Source organism: Heptranchias perlo, chromosome 5 (genome assembly GCF_035084215.1).
Source record: "Heptranchias perlo isolate sHepPer1 chromosome 5, sHepPer1.hap1, whole genome shotgun sequence".
Classification (NCBI taxonomy): Eukaryota; Metazoa; Chordata; class Chondrichthyes; order Hexanchiformes; family Hexanchidae; genus Heptranchias; species Heptranchias perlo.
In genome coordinates, this window is record NC_090329.1 from 32615015 (window position 1) to 32632074 (window position 17060).

Consider the following 17060-nt stretch of genomic DNA (forward strand, 5'->3'; position numbering starts at 1 on the left):
CATTTTCGTATTTAAGCCAGGCTCCCACAGTGCAATTGGGAGCCTGATTTAAATTTAACAGCTGCCGGCTGGGTTTCCCAGGGCTAGGGAAACCTGACAGTGAAATATAGGTGGGAGCTGCCGACTCCAGCAGATTAGTGCTTTTTAGAGCACTCCTTGTGGGCCGGGAGGAGCAGCAGTGCTCCCCCTGGGTCCCTCAAGGAAGCTTTCGGCCTACTATCTGCTGATCGCCACCTCTCCTCGTTGCTACGATCGGTGACCTCTCCCCCCCATCAACCCCCCATCTTAATCTTCCTGCTCTGACCCCCCCCCCCCACCCAACCAAGCTCCCTCCCTCCCGATTGCCGGACTCTTCCCCCCCCCCCCCCCCCCCCCGCCGACCAAGCTCCGTCCCCAAACCCCGATCTCTCCCTCCCTCCCTCCCAATTGCTGGGGACCATCCCGAGGGTCCCTGGCTGTGGCCTCCTGCCGAACAGCCAGCTAGCCTGTCAATCTGGTCGGCTACCGGGTGTGAAATGGAAGAAGAAAATTATAATGTTCACATGTTAATATCAGCAGAATCTCTTCATCCACGGGCTTTCAGGTCTCCCCCTGCACCTTCCCCACCTCCCTGTAAATATCGGGGCCTAAGTGTCGAAGCCTCCTTTATATGAGGCCCGTCTTCATTTTAAACAGATTGCTTTATGAGAAGAAACTTGAAGCTTTTCAATTTACTTCATACAACAGTTAGTCTTTGGAATCTACCAACAGCTTGAAACTTGACGAATTCCCTTATGGTGGAAATGCATTTGCGTCGTACCTCCCTTCTGTTAAGGTAATGAAAATAAATATGTGCTAACTGTGCTGTGGGGGAGACGACCATTGGTCTGATAAAAAAGGATTATTCTGCCCCTACACTACTTCCTGTTACTAATTAGTCATTGTCTCCTAACAAATTGTTTTTCTCATAATCCTGCTACTGGAAGTTCTCACTTCAGACTCTGATTTTTCTGCTCTTCACACTGGCGCAACACTATCAACTGCAGTGAGTCAGAGATAACACGTCAAGTTTAGATTCACTAACAACAGACTCAACCTACAAATCTTAAAACAGCACCAGCGTGCAGGAAGGTGAAGACATGGCTTCAACAGGAACATGTGAGCGGAGAGCAGCGAACTTTTCACAGAGTGGAATAATTATTCTCCTGACTGAAATTAGGCACAGGAGGGATGCAATAGTGGGAGTGGATGGCCAGAGACCTGCCAACACAACAGCCAGGACCATGTGGAAGGAGGTGGCACAGGAAGTCAGTGGCAACTCCCTAACCCCCAGAGGCCTCCTCCAATGCAGGAAGATGTTTAATGATCTAACAAGATTAGCAAAAGTAAGTACGATGGCAGCAAGTTGCCATTCATTTATATTTTAAGTTTTACAGACTGTAGGCCGATATTAACCCCAGAACTGCAGTAAGGGTTTGTTAAGTGACCTTGATTGCAACAGGCAATGCCGTGCTAGCTGTGGTGGTTGGTTGTAGATCTTGTTACAGGAGGTGACACAACTCTGTGACAGCCGCCCGAGAGAAGTACAGCCTCCTTATGCTCTGCTCCTCAAAGAACTGCAGGTCTGTTCTCCTGGACCTGTAAGTTCTGGTGGGAGGGTAAGGATTCCTGCGAACATACCCTGCCTTCTATTTGGTCTCCCTGCAGCTACAGTTCTGTTTGCTCCATCCTCCTACTTGCTGCTCTTCTTCCTCCTCTTGTCACAGTAGAATTGCCAGATGGACCCACATGAAGGAAAAAATGCATTACTAGATGCTCCTTAAGAGTTCAGATCATTTTATAGTCATTACGAACGCTTTGAAATTGTCTAAGTAACAAAATATTAAATATAATACAAGCAAAATGTTTCCCAAAACTTTTAAACGTTGTAGAATCATAGAATCTTACAGCATTGAAGGAGGCCATTCAGCCCATTGTGCCTGTGCCAGCTCTCTGAAAGAGCTATCCAATTAATCCCATTCCCCTGCTGTTTCCCCATAGCCCTGCAAATTTTACCTTTTCAAGTATTTATCCAATTCCCTTTTGTAAGTTACTATTGAATCTGCTTCCACCACCATTTCAGGCAGTGCATTCCAGATCATAACAACTTGCTGCGTAATATTTTTTTTTCCTCATGTCGTCTCTGGTTCTTTTGCCAATTACCTTAAATCTGTGTCCTCTGGTTACCGACTCTTCTGCCACTGGAAACAGTTTCTCTTTATTTACTGTATCAAAACCCTTCATGATTTTGAACACCTCTATCAAATCTCCCCTTAACCTTCTCTGCTCTGAGGAGAACAGCCCCAGTTTCTCCAGTTTCTCCACTTAACTGAATTCTTTCATCCCTGGTACCATTCTAGTAAATCTCCTCTACACCCTCTCTAAGGCCTTGACATCCTTCCTAAAGTGTGCTGCCTGACAGCAGCTGAGGATCTCTTTAAATATCGCTGGAAATGGCTGTCTCCCGATTTGTATCAGCCATGGTTTGTGGGTGGGGTCAGGAACTGGTGGTAGCAATATGTGCCAAGATGGAAATAGTGTTGGGGGTCCTGACTACATCTTCTGACGTCGATTAGCGTATATCCATTAAGCCCCCACCTGTTTATGGCTGGAACCCTGGCCACTTAAATCAAGGTCCGCCCGAAAATCAGAATGGGAGTGGGGCAATCAGCGGTAAGTCACTTCTGTTTCCCATACATTTTTAGCTCCATGTTTCAGGCAAGATGAAAATTGCCCCTGTGATACAAATTGTCAGTAGTTGTCAAATTACCAGTCTATGACTGAAAGTAACTGCCATTCTGTTCTCATGTAGGAAAAAAATTGCACATGATTTGTCGGATCAACAAGCTACAGGAGGAGCAGCAGCAGATATTCATCATTAACCCAGCAGAAGGAGGAGGCATTTGAGATACTGGGATCCCACTCAGCTGAGGTGATAGGCAAAGGTAACATGGGAAGTCCTGTACCCACAGTTGGTTTTTGCAGAACAAGTACTTATATTCAAAGAGCAAAGATTTCACAATTCTGACACTTGTACTCTGACGAGACCTTAACATGAGCAGAACAGTAAGGAGACAGTAGCTAGCAGGAAACTCATTGCATTTCTGTCTCTTTCTCTCCACAGAGAAGAAGAAGCAGAGAGAGAGAGAGAAAGTGACCCAATGGTAGGACCCTCAGCACCCTTGGGACAACCAGCAGAAATTCACCCAAACTGTCATTCACCTTCTCACTCATACTCACTCGCCAAGATAGTCACTCAGGGGTAGTTTAGGGGAGGAGTAGCACTGAGTGCTGCATGACACACAAGGAAGCCAGAGGAAGAGGTAGTGGAAGTGGAGAAGGATGCTCCTGAACGAAGGCTAAGGAAATGTCAGCCCTTGGATGAAGATCAAGAGCATTTGGGCGATGATATCAGGGTCCTACTATGAACAGGATGCCAGCAGAACATCAAATTAATGTGAATGAACTGCAAAGCCTCTTAACAAAAGTGCAGCAGATGGCACAGCTGGTGGCAAAGTCCAGTGTCCTCCTTTGCAGAACGTCAAAGAGGGCTTCTCAAAAATGCAGAGCAGCTTGGAGTGAGTGGCAGCTGTAGGAATCTCTGCCACACAGAACACAGGGTTCTAGAAACAAGTCATCACTTCCAGTGTGGAGGCTTTGACTGGTGACATTCAGGCCTTGGATGGTGAAATGGAGAGAGTAACATCTACCAAATAACACGATGCCCAGAGGATCTTTGAGGAAGATTTGCAGGATATTCTGGATACTCTCTTCCAGGGAGTAAGGGATATTAGTAATTACATAAGGTCTGTTTTTTTGCACATCAGTGATAATCATTATCCTGATGCTAGAGTTGGAGAGCAGGAGATGGCTCTGCCTTCCCTCAAGACAGAGGCACCAAAGAGTTCTCTGCTCAGTTCTATCCAGAAATGGCAATTGGGGTCCTATATATGTCACAGGACTCCTATTAGCATTTTAAATAGGCCTACTGCCTTACCAAGGGGGCCGGTCTGGCCATCCAGTGATAGGCCCAGGGGAACATTGCTGTGGCCACAGCAACAGTGCCAGTGGGATGTTGGGTCATTGTCCACCATTGTTCACCAGACAGGAAGCCTGAAAATTCACCCCATTTTGTTTAAGTTAAGTAAGATAATCCACTCATGTGGAAAATGTGGTGTGTGCACTATTTTATATTATTACGTGAAAACAAGTTGCATTGATCGAAATAAAGTAAACTGATCGTAACCATTGTTCTGTACATTGACCTGATGTGAAATAAAGCAACTTAGCGATTTGTATCAGGTTTCATCTCACCAAGTGTGCACTTGGTCTGCCGACAGAGATATTGAAGAAATACATATGTGAAATACATGTGCGAAAGGCACGCATGCCTAATCCAAATCACAAGAGGATGAAATTATTACATCCCTGGATTACACTATCCAAAAAGTAAAATTTGGGGCAATGTGAGTCAACTCCCATAAAAGTAAGAAATTCACATTACTTACAGACTAACCGAAGCTACTGAATGCAAGAAGATATTGATGGTACACTTGAATTCATGACAATATCCCTCAAGGCTTCTTTCTCCTCAATGTAAAAGGGATTACAATCTTGTTCTAAGAACAAAAGAACATAAGAAATAAGAGCAGGTAAGGAAGGTGGTAATGAGACAGGTAAAGAAACAAAAGATTGGTCAGGAGTAGCTGTAAATGTCAGCAGCAGAACCATTAACAGTCTAGCTGACCGAGAAAATGGGAGCAGTGGTTATGATCTGAAGTTATTGAAATCAATGTTGAGTCCGGAAGGTTGTAAAGTGCCTAAACGAAAGATGAGGTGCTGTTCCTCGAGTTTGCGTTGAGCTTCATTGGAACAGTGTAAGAGACCGAGAGATCAGAGTGGGAGTGGGAAGGGGAAGTAAAATGGCAAGTGACCCGCGGATCAGGGTCACACTTGCGGACTGAGCGGAGGTGTTCAGCAAAGCGATTACCCAATCTGTGTTTGGTCTCCCCAGTGTAGAGGAGCAGGGAGCAGGGAATACAATATACTAAATTGAAACAAGTACAAGTAAATCACTGTTTCACCTGGAAGGAGTGTTTGGGGCCCTGGACAATGGGAAGGGAGGAGGTGAATGGGCAGGTGTTGCGCTTGCACAGGAAGGTGCCGTGGGGAGGAGATCGGGTATTGGGAGTGATGGAAGAGTGGACTAGGTTATCACAGAGGGAATGGTCCCTTTGGAATGCTGAAAGGGGAGGGGAAGGGAAGATGTGTTTGGTGGTGGGATCGCACTGGAGGTGGCGGAAATGGCAGAGGATGATACGTTGAATGTGGAGGCTGGTGGGGTGGAAGGTGAAGACACGGAGGACCCTAACATGGTTCTGGGAGGGAAGGGAAGGAGTGAGGGCAGAAGTGCAGGAAATAGGACGGACACGGTCTAGGGCCCTGTCTCCTACAATGGAGGGGAATCCTCAGTTGAGGAAAAAGGAAGACAAATCTGAAGCACTGGTGAGGAAGGTGGTATCGTCAGAACAGATGCATCGGAGACGGAGAAACTGGGAGAAGGGAATAGAGTCCTTACAGGAAGCGGGGTGGGAGGAAGTGTAATCAAGGTAGCTGTGGGAGTCGGTGAGCTTATAATAGATATTGGCTGACAGCCTATCCCCATTTATATTTAGTTAAAGTTTTCATGTAATTAATTGACTTTGTTTATTTTTAGTTTTTTTAAAAAACTAATTAATTTATCTACTTTAAATTAGTTTCCTGCTCTTTTTAGCTGTTTAGTTTTTAGGCTTTTTAACCAACGCTAACAGACTAACCACTAAAAACACTAACCATTCGTAAAGACACTAACCACTAAACACAATAACCACTAAAAACACTAACCACCAGTAAAGACACTAACCACTAAACACAATAACCACTAAAATCACTAACCACCAGTAAAGACACTAACCACTAAACACAATAACCATTAAAAACACTTAACAATAAACTAAATACTTACACTGATTTACCCGCAGCTCTCCTCTGTGATGTCACTTCTTGTCTTTTTCTTGATTTTTTTTTTAGTATTCCAACAAACCATTTAATACTGAGTGTTCTGCTTGTAACCTATAATATGTGCTCAATTCATCAGGAATGCTTTACATAGGCCACCCATCGTTGGTATACCTGATAGTCATTTGAAGTATTCTGTCTGTAATTGTTGCTCCTCGTATCAGTCGAACTCTTGCTCTGGCTTGCTGGGCTGAACTGCTTCAATGTAAATGTGGAGCCCATTCTCAGTGAGCTGGATTCTTTGACTGTGCATTAGTTATAATCACCTCTTTTCCTGGAACACGCAGTCTTTCTCCAACTGTTAGTATTGACAAACACCATTTTGTAGATTCAATGACTTCCTCATTGCTGCCAGCTAGTCTCATTCTTTTTAGTTCCTCTTCCACTTTAGGAAATATTGAGAGTGAAACTCTGTGAGGTATATTCACGCTGCAAGGGACATCATCATCCTTAATTACAATCTTTACAAACTCACATTTCAGCAGCCCAATCTCCCGAACACATTGTGGAACAAAATGTTGATATTTTTGCGTTACTGTTTGTTATTTTTCTGATGTTTCAACTCATATGTGATTTTTTAATAAACTTGCAGAGTTTCTTGCTCTATTCCACAAATTAGAGCACTAACTTGTACATCGCCAACCTCTTTGTGTTGTGAAGCTTGTTGTGGTCCTGGACTCTGAAAACTTTTCTTTTTGAGCTGACCACAATGGCTGGCTGAAGTTAATACTTATTTGTGGGTTAAATTTAAGCATTATGAGAAATTCTGTTTTCTATGGATAACTGCAGTTTTAGTTTAGTCCTGACATCAGAACATATGACTATCATAGAATCATAGAATCTTACAGCACAAAGGAGGCCATTCAGCCCATCGCGGTGCTGGCTCTTTGGAAGAGATGACCAATTAATCATACTGCTCAGCTTTCTCCCCCATAGCCTTGCAAATTTTACATTTTCACGTATATATCCAATTCCCTTTTGTAAGTTACTATTGAGTCAGCTTCCACCACCATTCCACGCAGTGCATTCCAAATCATAACAACTCGCCACGTAAAAAAAATTCTGCTCATCTCCCCTCTGATTCTTTTGCCAATTATTTTAAATCTGTGTTCTCTGGTTACCGACCCACCACCAGTGGAAACAGTTTCTCTTTATTAACTCTTTCAAAACCCTTCATAATTTTGAACTTCTATTGCAATCCTGTTCTAGTATTCCAACAAACCATTTATTACTGAGAGTTCTGCTTGTAATATACAATATACACGAGGATGAGGAATGTCTTGGTTTTAAACAGATCTATTTACAAGAAGAAACTAACTGCATTTGTCTTCACTTCTCACAACTGTGACCTAGATTTTCCAACTAGCTTTACTAAAATAACAGCAATCAAAAAAAAGTCTAGTCTAGTCAATCTCCTGAATCTATCAACTGCCTCAGAGACTGAGAATGAGGTCCAAGCTCATGTCAGGTGACATGTTTCTTGTTCCGTAAATAAAAAGTATTCCAGTCTTAATCACCTGATTCATTCTTTTAAAGTGGAAATGCATTGTCATTCTACTCAAGCAACACCACCAAAAACAGATTAACTGAAAATTCATCTGATTGCTTTTTGTAAAATGCTTTGAGACATCTGACGTGACAAGATGCAGTATTTTCTTTATTTTTTAATTAATTTAATCTGAACTATGTGTATTGGACAGTTTTGGTCTTCCTCCTCTCCCTCAGCCAGGCTGTCTTTCAATGCTTGTATGAAACAAATAAGTTAGTGATTACAAGTTTGGACTCAATTGTTTTTAAATAAATTGCAAAATGTGGCCTGGTTAAAAAAAATACTTTTGTTAATTGTTGGTTTTACAACACTGGTTTTAATGTTGCTGGTGACCTTTAATTCCATACAATTTCAATATTTGATTGAACTTCGGAGAGTAGGCGTTTCGTTATGTACAATGCCTGTTTGTCCTTAGTGGCTCCAAACCCTCCTATGGGGCTCGATTTTCAAATGGTGGTGGGACGGCAGCAGGGGGTTCAATGGGTGCGATGCAAACCCGGATACTAAAATCTTACCGTTCCCCATGCGATCACAAGTTAATTGATGGCCCATAACGTGGCTTCCGAGTTTGCGGACTGCGCACCCGCATGACAGGCCGTCAGCTGGAGCATCTACATTTAAAGGGCCATTGCTCTAAAGGCTTATGCTGGAGCAAAGACCAACAACACAGAATATGGAGCAGCACAGGGACAAGGCTGCTTCAAGATTCAGCGATGCCTCACTTCAACTGCTACTGGCCAGGGTGAAGAGGAGGAGGGAACTATTTTACCCGGCCGATAGGAGAAAGTGCCCTGCCTCTGCCACAAAGAAGGCCTGACTCGAGGTGGCAGAGGAGGTCACCAGCAGGAGCAACATCTCCCGCACTTGGGTCCAGTGCATGAAGCCTTTCAATGAACTAACTAGGTCAGCAAAAGTGAGTACATTTGCTGATTCTCCTGCTTGGCGTGGTGCACATGAACACCGCCCCCTCCCCAACTCATTCTGCACTGCCAACACTACTCTATCACATCACTCCTCACATCCACTTAAGTCTCATCCTCAACTTACCTTCACTTCCTGAGCACTTCCTCACCTCCCCATTACCACCACTACCACTCACCCAAATCCTCGTCCAATGTGATGTCTCTGTCTCATACTCACCCTCTGATGTACCTCTTTCATGGTCAGCCTCACCCAAACCAATGCATTCATCAGCTGACCACTTCACCATCACTCACTCACACGTCTGTACTTTCTCCCCTTCTAGGAGAAGAGAGCGCAAAATCCGCGCGGGAGGGCGAGGACTGGAGGGGGCCACAACTTTAACATTCATCACACACAACATGAATTGATGTTAACAATGATTGCCATGTTGAACACCTCAGTATGCTCATCGCAACATGACACATCTGTGATGATGCTTAATATTGCCTTCTGTTCTCTTACAGGCCGTTCAACGACTGCAGTGATGGCAGAGGGCGATTCCTCAGAGGACCTGCCGGCCTCTGAGAGTGCACCGTCACATCTTAGTGAGCCATCCACCAGCGCAGATACTCAACTCGATGGGTCCTCATAGTAAGTTAGTTAGGTTGGCACCTGGTGAGTCACCACACGCAAGTGAGCACGAGCAGACACTGGTGGCAGGGACAGCTGTGGAGAGTCCGCGTCGGTGGGAGCACTCCTCCAGGCTCTGCTCAACTGGACGCAGTTGCTGAACCCTGGGGGCCATCCTTTAAAAGGAGAATGATTGAAGGACAGCAGCACATTTGCGAGGTACTGAAACAGGTGCCATGCGCACTCTCCACAATAGCCCAGATGATGGAGGAGTCCAACTCCTGCATTTACAGAATGGCGGCACAGGTACGTGCGGGAATGTCTGAAATACTGTCACAGGTAAGTGCGGGAATGTCTGCGATGGAGAGAAGGCTAGTCTCCATTGAGCTTCAAGCACGGCTCACAAATGTGTCCATTCAGGCCCTGACAACGGCCGTTCAGACTCAGGGTGGACAACATTCTGCCGTCTTAAACAGGCAGACAGGTAAACTAACACTGGCCTTCCAAGGCATCACACATGTCCTCCAAACTGTTGTCCACCAGAGCGGTAGGTGTGAGGTGGCCCTGGCCCAGGAGAGGGATGATGGCGAAAGGGGACATGGAAGTGGGGACGCCACTCAAAGCGCTCCCATGTCTCACCGTTTGCCCCCCTCTCAACCAGTACCCACAATGCTGCCTCCTCTCCAGGCGGCCGAGTCAGCCCCTGCACAGGTGCAGGTGGAGCAGTCTTTAGAGGGGCCCTCACAGGCTCCAAAACCAGAGGTCATAGGCCCAAAGCATCTAATCAGTCAGGGCATGAACATGAGCAACCTGCCACCACCTTTGCTGCAGCCACAAGGGATGCACCATGTAGAAGTAGTCGGAAGAGAAAGGCTACGGTTTTGTGATCACGAAGAGTATGCGCAAGGCTGTCTGACAGACTGTCATGTTTTTTATTTATATTTGGTTTTTGTTAAAGTCACATTAAATGTTATCATTCTCATCACTACTACCATGTCTTGCCCATTCTTGACTGTCTTTTATGATAGCGCCCTTTCATGTGCTTCACCATGAATGGCGACACTTGATGCCACCCAGTGGGTCACTTTACATTGGGTGTATGTGTAGTTGCAGGACTGTTTTGTGCAGGGAGGGGGGTTGCTGGTGTTGGTGCTGCTCGTTCCAGGTGATGTGAGGACTGGACGCTTCTCATTTTCTGATCTTACGAGAACCGTTCACAAATGAGTGACTCCCTGGCCTCACGAGCAGCCAGATGAGCCGCTGCTCTGCCCATGGGTTCCTCCTCCTCCTCCCACTCCTCCTGCTCCTCCTCAACGGGGATGGCAGATGTGGATGGTGGATGAGGACTTGGGGCCTTCTCACCCGGTACCTTTCTTTGTTGCGCCATCTTGTGCAGGACACAACACATTATTATAATACGACCCTTCTCGCTGATGTGTATTGAAGCGCTCCCCCAGAACGATCGAGGCTACAAAATCGCATCTTGAGCAGCCCTATAGCATGTTCAATTATAAACCTGGTGGTGATGTCGTTATATCGACACTGTTGCTCACTGATGGGGTTCCTCAGAGGTGTCATGAGCCACGTGTGCAGGGGTATCCCTTGTCCCCGAGGAGCCAGCTCTTAAGGGCATTCATTTTGTGGAAGAGGCCGGAATGTTGGATTCCCTCAGAATGAAGGAATCGTGGCAGCTGCCAGGGCATCTGGCGCACACGTGAAGGAATCTTTTGTGGTGGTCACAAACGAGCGGAGTGTTGATGGAGTGATAGCCCTTCCTGTTGATGAACAGTCCTGGCTCATGTGGAGGTGCTCTGATTGCTATATTGTCGCAATCGATTACACCCTGCACCCGTGGGAAGCCAGCCACAGCGTGGAATCTCACTGCCCTCTCTGTCTGGCTGAGGTCGTCCATGGGGAAGTTGACGTATTGCGAGGCCCTGTGAAACAAACCGTCGGTGACCTGCCTTATGCACTTCTGTACAGACGACTGAGAGACCCCGGCGATGTCACCGGTGGCACCCTGGAATGATCTGGAGGCAAAGAAGTTGGGGGCAGTGGTGATTTTAACAGCGACGGGTAATGAGATGCTGCCAGACCCAGCCGGGAGCAGCTTGGCATGAAGGATGCTGCAGATGTGTGCGATCACCTGTGACTCACTCTCTGCCTCCGAATGCACTGCTCCTCAGAGAGGTCCAGGAAGCTGAGCCTCGGTTTGTAGATCCTCTGACGAGGGCAGTGCCTCCTGCGACGTCGCTCCCTCTGTTGTTCCCCTCTGTGCTCTTGTACAGGTCCCTGTGTTGTGGAGCTCCAAGTGGCGGAAGTGCACGCCATGCCTGGCGAGGCTGGTGATATTGCTTGTCCTCGGATGTAATGGTGAACGCAGCCTTTGAGCCCCCCACCTGATGGTGTCAGTTTGAGGGGGTCCGAAAAGTTGGTAAATATGTGTCAACAAAACAAGTCTGAGTGGAAAGTGAAAATGTTCAGCCTAAACACAAAGAACTCCCAGCCAAAGCTTGTCTGAGAGAATTGAGTGCCCTGCTGCAATAACTTACCTTTTATCCCCATCTGTCAAACAGATATTTAAATGTTCAAATGACTGCTGGCTGAAACACGTCTCCTAAAACATGGAGTGTTTCCCACAGCACGGGAAACATGCTGATGCTGACTGAAAATCACTCCCCGCCTCAATCACCATGAAATTAACACCTTCAACAAGTTCAAGGACCTTTAAGTGCTTTAAATATCAGTCCACTGACTTTAATTGCCGGCGGGACTTACACATTCCAGAAGCGCGCGCACACAGATGTGTCTGTGTGAGATGCGGAAGTCGGTGAGTTGGAGCCGGCTTCCTTACCCGCTCGGGATTTTCCTGATTTTCCCAGCCGCCCCCCCCCCCGCCCCCGCCTCCAATGCACCCGCATTTCGACTTGAAAATCGAGCCCATGATATCAAGAGGATGCCAATGATCAGTCATATAATTCCCAAATGACTGTGGTTCATTATAGTGGAGAATATCTAATTTGTACTAACAACAATCAACAATGCAAATACAGTCACAAGAAAAATAGCAGGGAAACAGAAGACTTTGAGATTTGGTTACTCTATTTCAGAAGTAAAACTCTATTTCAATTTATTTACCACTTTGATTTTTTTTTTGTTTGCAAGCATGAAAATAAACAGCATTGGGAATTTTGGATTGATTTATGTTTTTTTTCCCCTGTTGAAAATCAAATAATCTTGCACTTCTCTTTCAGCATTTATTCAATTTGCTTACTCCTGCAGGACAAAAAATAATGTAATGTGTACAATACATTGTACAGCTCCGCAAAAAGCTAATCAATGTGGTGTGGATCTGTTGCTTCCATTCTTGGTGGTATGTGCGGAAATGTGGAGCTGCTTTTTTCTTTTACGTGAACTTGTTTTATTAGACTGTAAACGGCATTTACTGTTTACAAGGAACAATCAATTTCCTCCGTCTCCAAATAAGTCTTATGAACGAAACGTCCACCTTTTGAAGTCAATGGAGTGGTACTTGACTTTGTGCGATAGGGACAAAACGGGTGATAGCGAGTCGGCAGTCCATTTTACATGAAGTCAATGGAAATAAAAATCAGGAGCGATATAAAGCGGGCTGCCCACTCGCTATCACCCATTTTAAACTATCATACAAAGTCAAGATTGACCCAGTTATTCTGGGTAGCGCTCCTGATGCAGAAAACAAATGGCAATCCCTCCCAAAGCAGGGAATTAACACTGGACTCTAAACCGCCCCTCATTAAGAAGCCTCTTGCCCGTATTGTCCACTACACATTATTCTCCACCACACTTTCTCATACACATTTACTTTCTTCTTTTGTATATAGCTGACCAGACTGGGATGTTATTCGTTGGAGACGCGATGCTGCAAGTTAGTAAAACATTTATATTGGATTTATACTTTGCTCTATTTAAGAGTTGCTGTGTATATTTCACAAGCCTAAAATTATATATGGCAAATATATATATATTTTTTGCAGGTTAATGGCATTAATGTTGAAAATGCTACTCATGAAGAAGTGGTGAGTGATAACCGGTCGATACACTTTTAAAGGCTATATTCTCTAATTTAATGTAATAAGGAAGAAATCTGGAATGGCATAAGGGTGAAAGGCTGTAGTATCATTGAATATAGTTCACTAACACTTTTCCAAAGCAAGGTATCTGTTTTGAGCCACAGCTTAAAAGGTCAGTGGACATGATTTTTAATCGAGTTGTCCTAGTGGCAAGGGGAGTGGGCATTGTGTTGGCTGTGCCCACGTTAGTGCTGCCCAGTTATGTGATACATACAGTTGTACTCGCGTTATTGAGTGCAACACGCACCCGAATGAGACAAGTCAGGATAAATCTTGACATCATCACTAATCTTACAAAGTGTTTGATGACACGCATCAGCAATGTAAATACCAGTGGGAAAAAAAGGTGGCAGGATGAGGGCTAATGGCCAAATTCTGAATAACGTTAAGACAGAATAAATCAAACCACCATAAGTAGGACAAAGGATTCACGGTTAAGAGACTAATGCTTTCACTTAATAGTAAAGCATGCATTGTATGATTGGGACATTGTAGGAAAATAGGAGCAGGAGTAGGTCTTTCAGCCCCTCAAGTCTGTTCCACCATTCAATTAGTTCATGGCTGTACCTCAAATTCATTTACCCGCCTTTGCTCCATATCCCTTGATACCCTTACCCAACAAAATTCTATCTCTGTCAGCCATGAAAATTTCAATTGACCCAGCATCCACAGCCTTTAGTGGGAGAGAGTTTCAAATTTCCACTAACCTTTCTGAATATCCTCCTAAATGACCAAGGTCTAATTTTAAGATTATGTCCCCTTGTTCTTGATTTCCGCACCAAAGGAAATAGTTTCTCTGTATCTACCTTATTAAATCCTTTTAACATTTTAAACACCTCAATCAGATCACCTCTCAATCTTCTGGACCACCCCTCAGTCTTCATCCCTCAAACTTGCATTTATAAAGAACTTTCCACATCCTCAGGATATTTCAGAGCACTTCAGAGTCAATGAATTACTTTTGAAGTGAGGTCACTGTTATGATATAGGCAAACAAGGCAGCCATTTTGTACGCAGCAACGGCAAGGTCCCACAAATAACAAGGAGATAAATGATTAATTAATCTATTTTTGGTGGTGGTATTTTAGGAATAAATATGAGGCGGGAAACCAGTGATAGTGCAATGGGATCTTTTAAATACACCTGAACTGCCAAATAGTCCCTCAATTTAACATGTTGGCCTGGAATTTTTTGTGGGGGTGTAATCGACAAGTTTTGCCAAAATTCAGGCCCATTTTCATGACCATTTTGCCGACGTAAATTTACACTGAATTTCCCTGCCAACCTCATTAGCATACACCAGAACGTAAAATTCGGCGTAAACAAGCAGAAGTCAGCATAAACAGTCGGGGCATAAGGAATACATACAACTAACACCATGGGGGTGATTTTAGGAGGCAAATGCGGGTGCGATGGGGTGCGCTGGCTTCCGAGTTTCCCAGGGACCCAGCTGTGTGCGCGCGGGTGACCCGAAAACGGAAGTCCGGCTGGCAATTAAAACCGGCGGGATGACAGTTAAAGAGCCAAATGTACCTCATTGAGGTACTGAAGGCACTTCACCTGTGATAGATGAAGAGATTAGAAAGATTTTTAACTTACCTGGTCGACTTGCCCACCGCTTCTGATTCACGCCAATCGCAACCCCCCCCTGCTGCTATTCCGCCTCCCCACTAATATCGGGATCCATATATTCCTTCTTTAGGGTATGAGAATTAAACTTTGAAGTCATCTAATCATCTCCTGCACATCAGGCACATCAGGCACAGCAAAGAAAATGAAATCGTAGAAGCTTTTCAATTTTTAATGTGCCATAAAAATGCATTCAAAAAACAGAAAGTACAATGCAGATCTCAGTGAGATAAATAAAAAGGATTGCTTTAAAACTCGCAATAAAACACCCAGAAAATATGACTTTGTTTCCTGCTGCATCTAAAACTCTGGGCATAATTTTACACTCATTTTGCAGGAAATTCACATGTCCCAGACTTTACTATGGGCAGGGAGCCATTATAATGAGTTATAATAATATAATCCAGGGGCAGGATTCGATGAATGGACGTAAAAGATTGAGGAAATTTGGGCTGAACATAAATATGTACGTAACACACAATCCAAATGTCCACGATCTTTTCGGGTGGAAATTGGCTTTACACCCTGATTGCTCGTGTCTCTGAGCACAAATTCACTTGAAATTCTGGCCCATCATCTGAAAGATGACACCTCTAATGAAACACTGCCTCAGTACTGGACGAATGCGTCAGCCTAGATCATGTGCTCAAGTTGTGGACTGTGACTTGAACCCACAGCCTTCTTCTGCCTTAGAGGTGAGAGTGCAACCACTGAGCCAAGCTGACACTTAAACAAAAGTCTTTTACCTTAACTCTACACACAAAGGAAAGTATACCCTGTTATATATACTTTACATGTAATGATTCTCAGTGCTTGGTTTGTTTGGTGAATTAAAGGTGAATGGAAGAAAAGTGCCCTTGCCAACTCGGTCAGGATGAGTTACTTTTCAGCTTTGGCCCAAAAGAAAACAAAATATCTCACAATCTTGCTCCCTTTTAGTCTTTTTCCATTCAGTCTTTCACTTTTTCTGTCACAAGCTTCCTCCTATATCTGATCCTTAATGGTTTGTCTTCAAAAAGCGTAAAATCAGCAAAGGGAAACCTCAGCTGAGGGAAAAAAAAAGAGGACAACAAGCTGAATCAATGGACCTACAGGCACAGTCTTAATTATGCACCTTGGGGATGAGGTAGAAACAGACTATGTGTCTGAGTCAGTAGGTTGTAGGTTCAAGCCCCACTCCGGAGACTTGAGCACATAATCTAGATTGACCATCCTGACTTGGAAATATATCGCCGTTCCTTCATTGTCGCTGGGTCAAAATCCTGGAACTCTCTACCTAACAGCACTGTGGGAGAACCTTCACCACACAGACTGCAGTGGTTCAAGAAGGTGGCTCATCACCACCTTCTCAAGATCAATTAGGGATGGGCAATAAATGCTGGCCTTGCCAGCAACACCCACATCCCATGAACAAATATTAAAAAAAATTCTAGTGCAGTACTGAGGGAGCGCTGCATTGTCAGAGGTGCTGTCTTTTGGATGAGATATTAAACCGAGGCCCTGTCTGTCCTCGCAGATGAACATAAAAGAACCCATGGCACTATTTTGAAGAAAAGCAGTGGAGTTTAACCTGGTGTTCTGGCTAGTATTTATCTCTCAACCAACATCACTAAGAAAAAACGATTATCTGGGTCATTATCATGTTGCTGTTTGTGGGAACTTGCTGTGCGCATATTGGCTGCCTTGTTTCCTACATTTCAACAGTGATTACACTTCAAAGTACTTCATTGGCTGTAAAGCGCTTTGGAATGTCCTGAGGTCGTGAAAGATGCTGTATCAATGCAAGTCTTTTTTCTTTGTGTGGGGTTGGAGACAGTGGGGGAGAAGGTCTCTGCAATAAATGTGACCAGTGACAGTCTGTGGTCTTTTATGGATGTCTGTTAAAAACCCTTTATTGGAGTTAGAGAGAGAGAAGTCCATGCTATCATCAGCAGCAATAGAATAACATTTGATTTGAAAGTTTTTGGTTAAGAAGGGAGAACTGCATTTTAAAAGGCAAAGCATGAGAAAGTCTCATATTTAACTTGTACCTTTTTTTTCTGTCGACTTCTGTTGATTCTTAAACCGCTGAGTTTTATTAGTTGAATTGTGAATCCTGATATCATCTGAGGTGCTGGCTTGGAGACTTTACTGATTCTGACAGGAAGCTAAATTTACATCAA

The 17060-nt window shown here is 44.4% G+C and overlaps 1 protein-coding gene across 1 annotated transcript in view; it reads left to right on the forward strand.

Moving 5' to 3' along the window:
• Nucleotides 1–17060, forward strand: part of sntg2 (syntrophin, gamma 2) — a 283588-nt gene that overhangs the window by 78108 nt on the left and 188420 nt on the right. Inside the window, exons 5-6 of the mRNA XM_067985257.1 lie at nt 13021–13064; nt 13174–13215. Coding sequence (XP_067841358.1) covers nt 13021–13064; nt 13174–13215 — 86 coding nt within the window. The remainder of the gene's footprint in view (nt 1–13020; nt 13065–13173; nt 13216–17060) is intronic.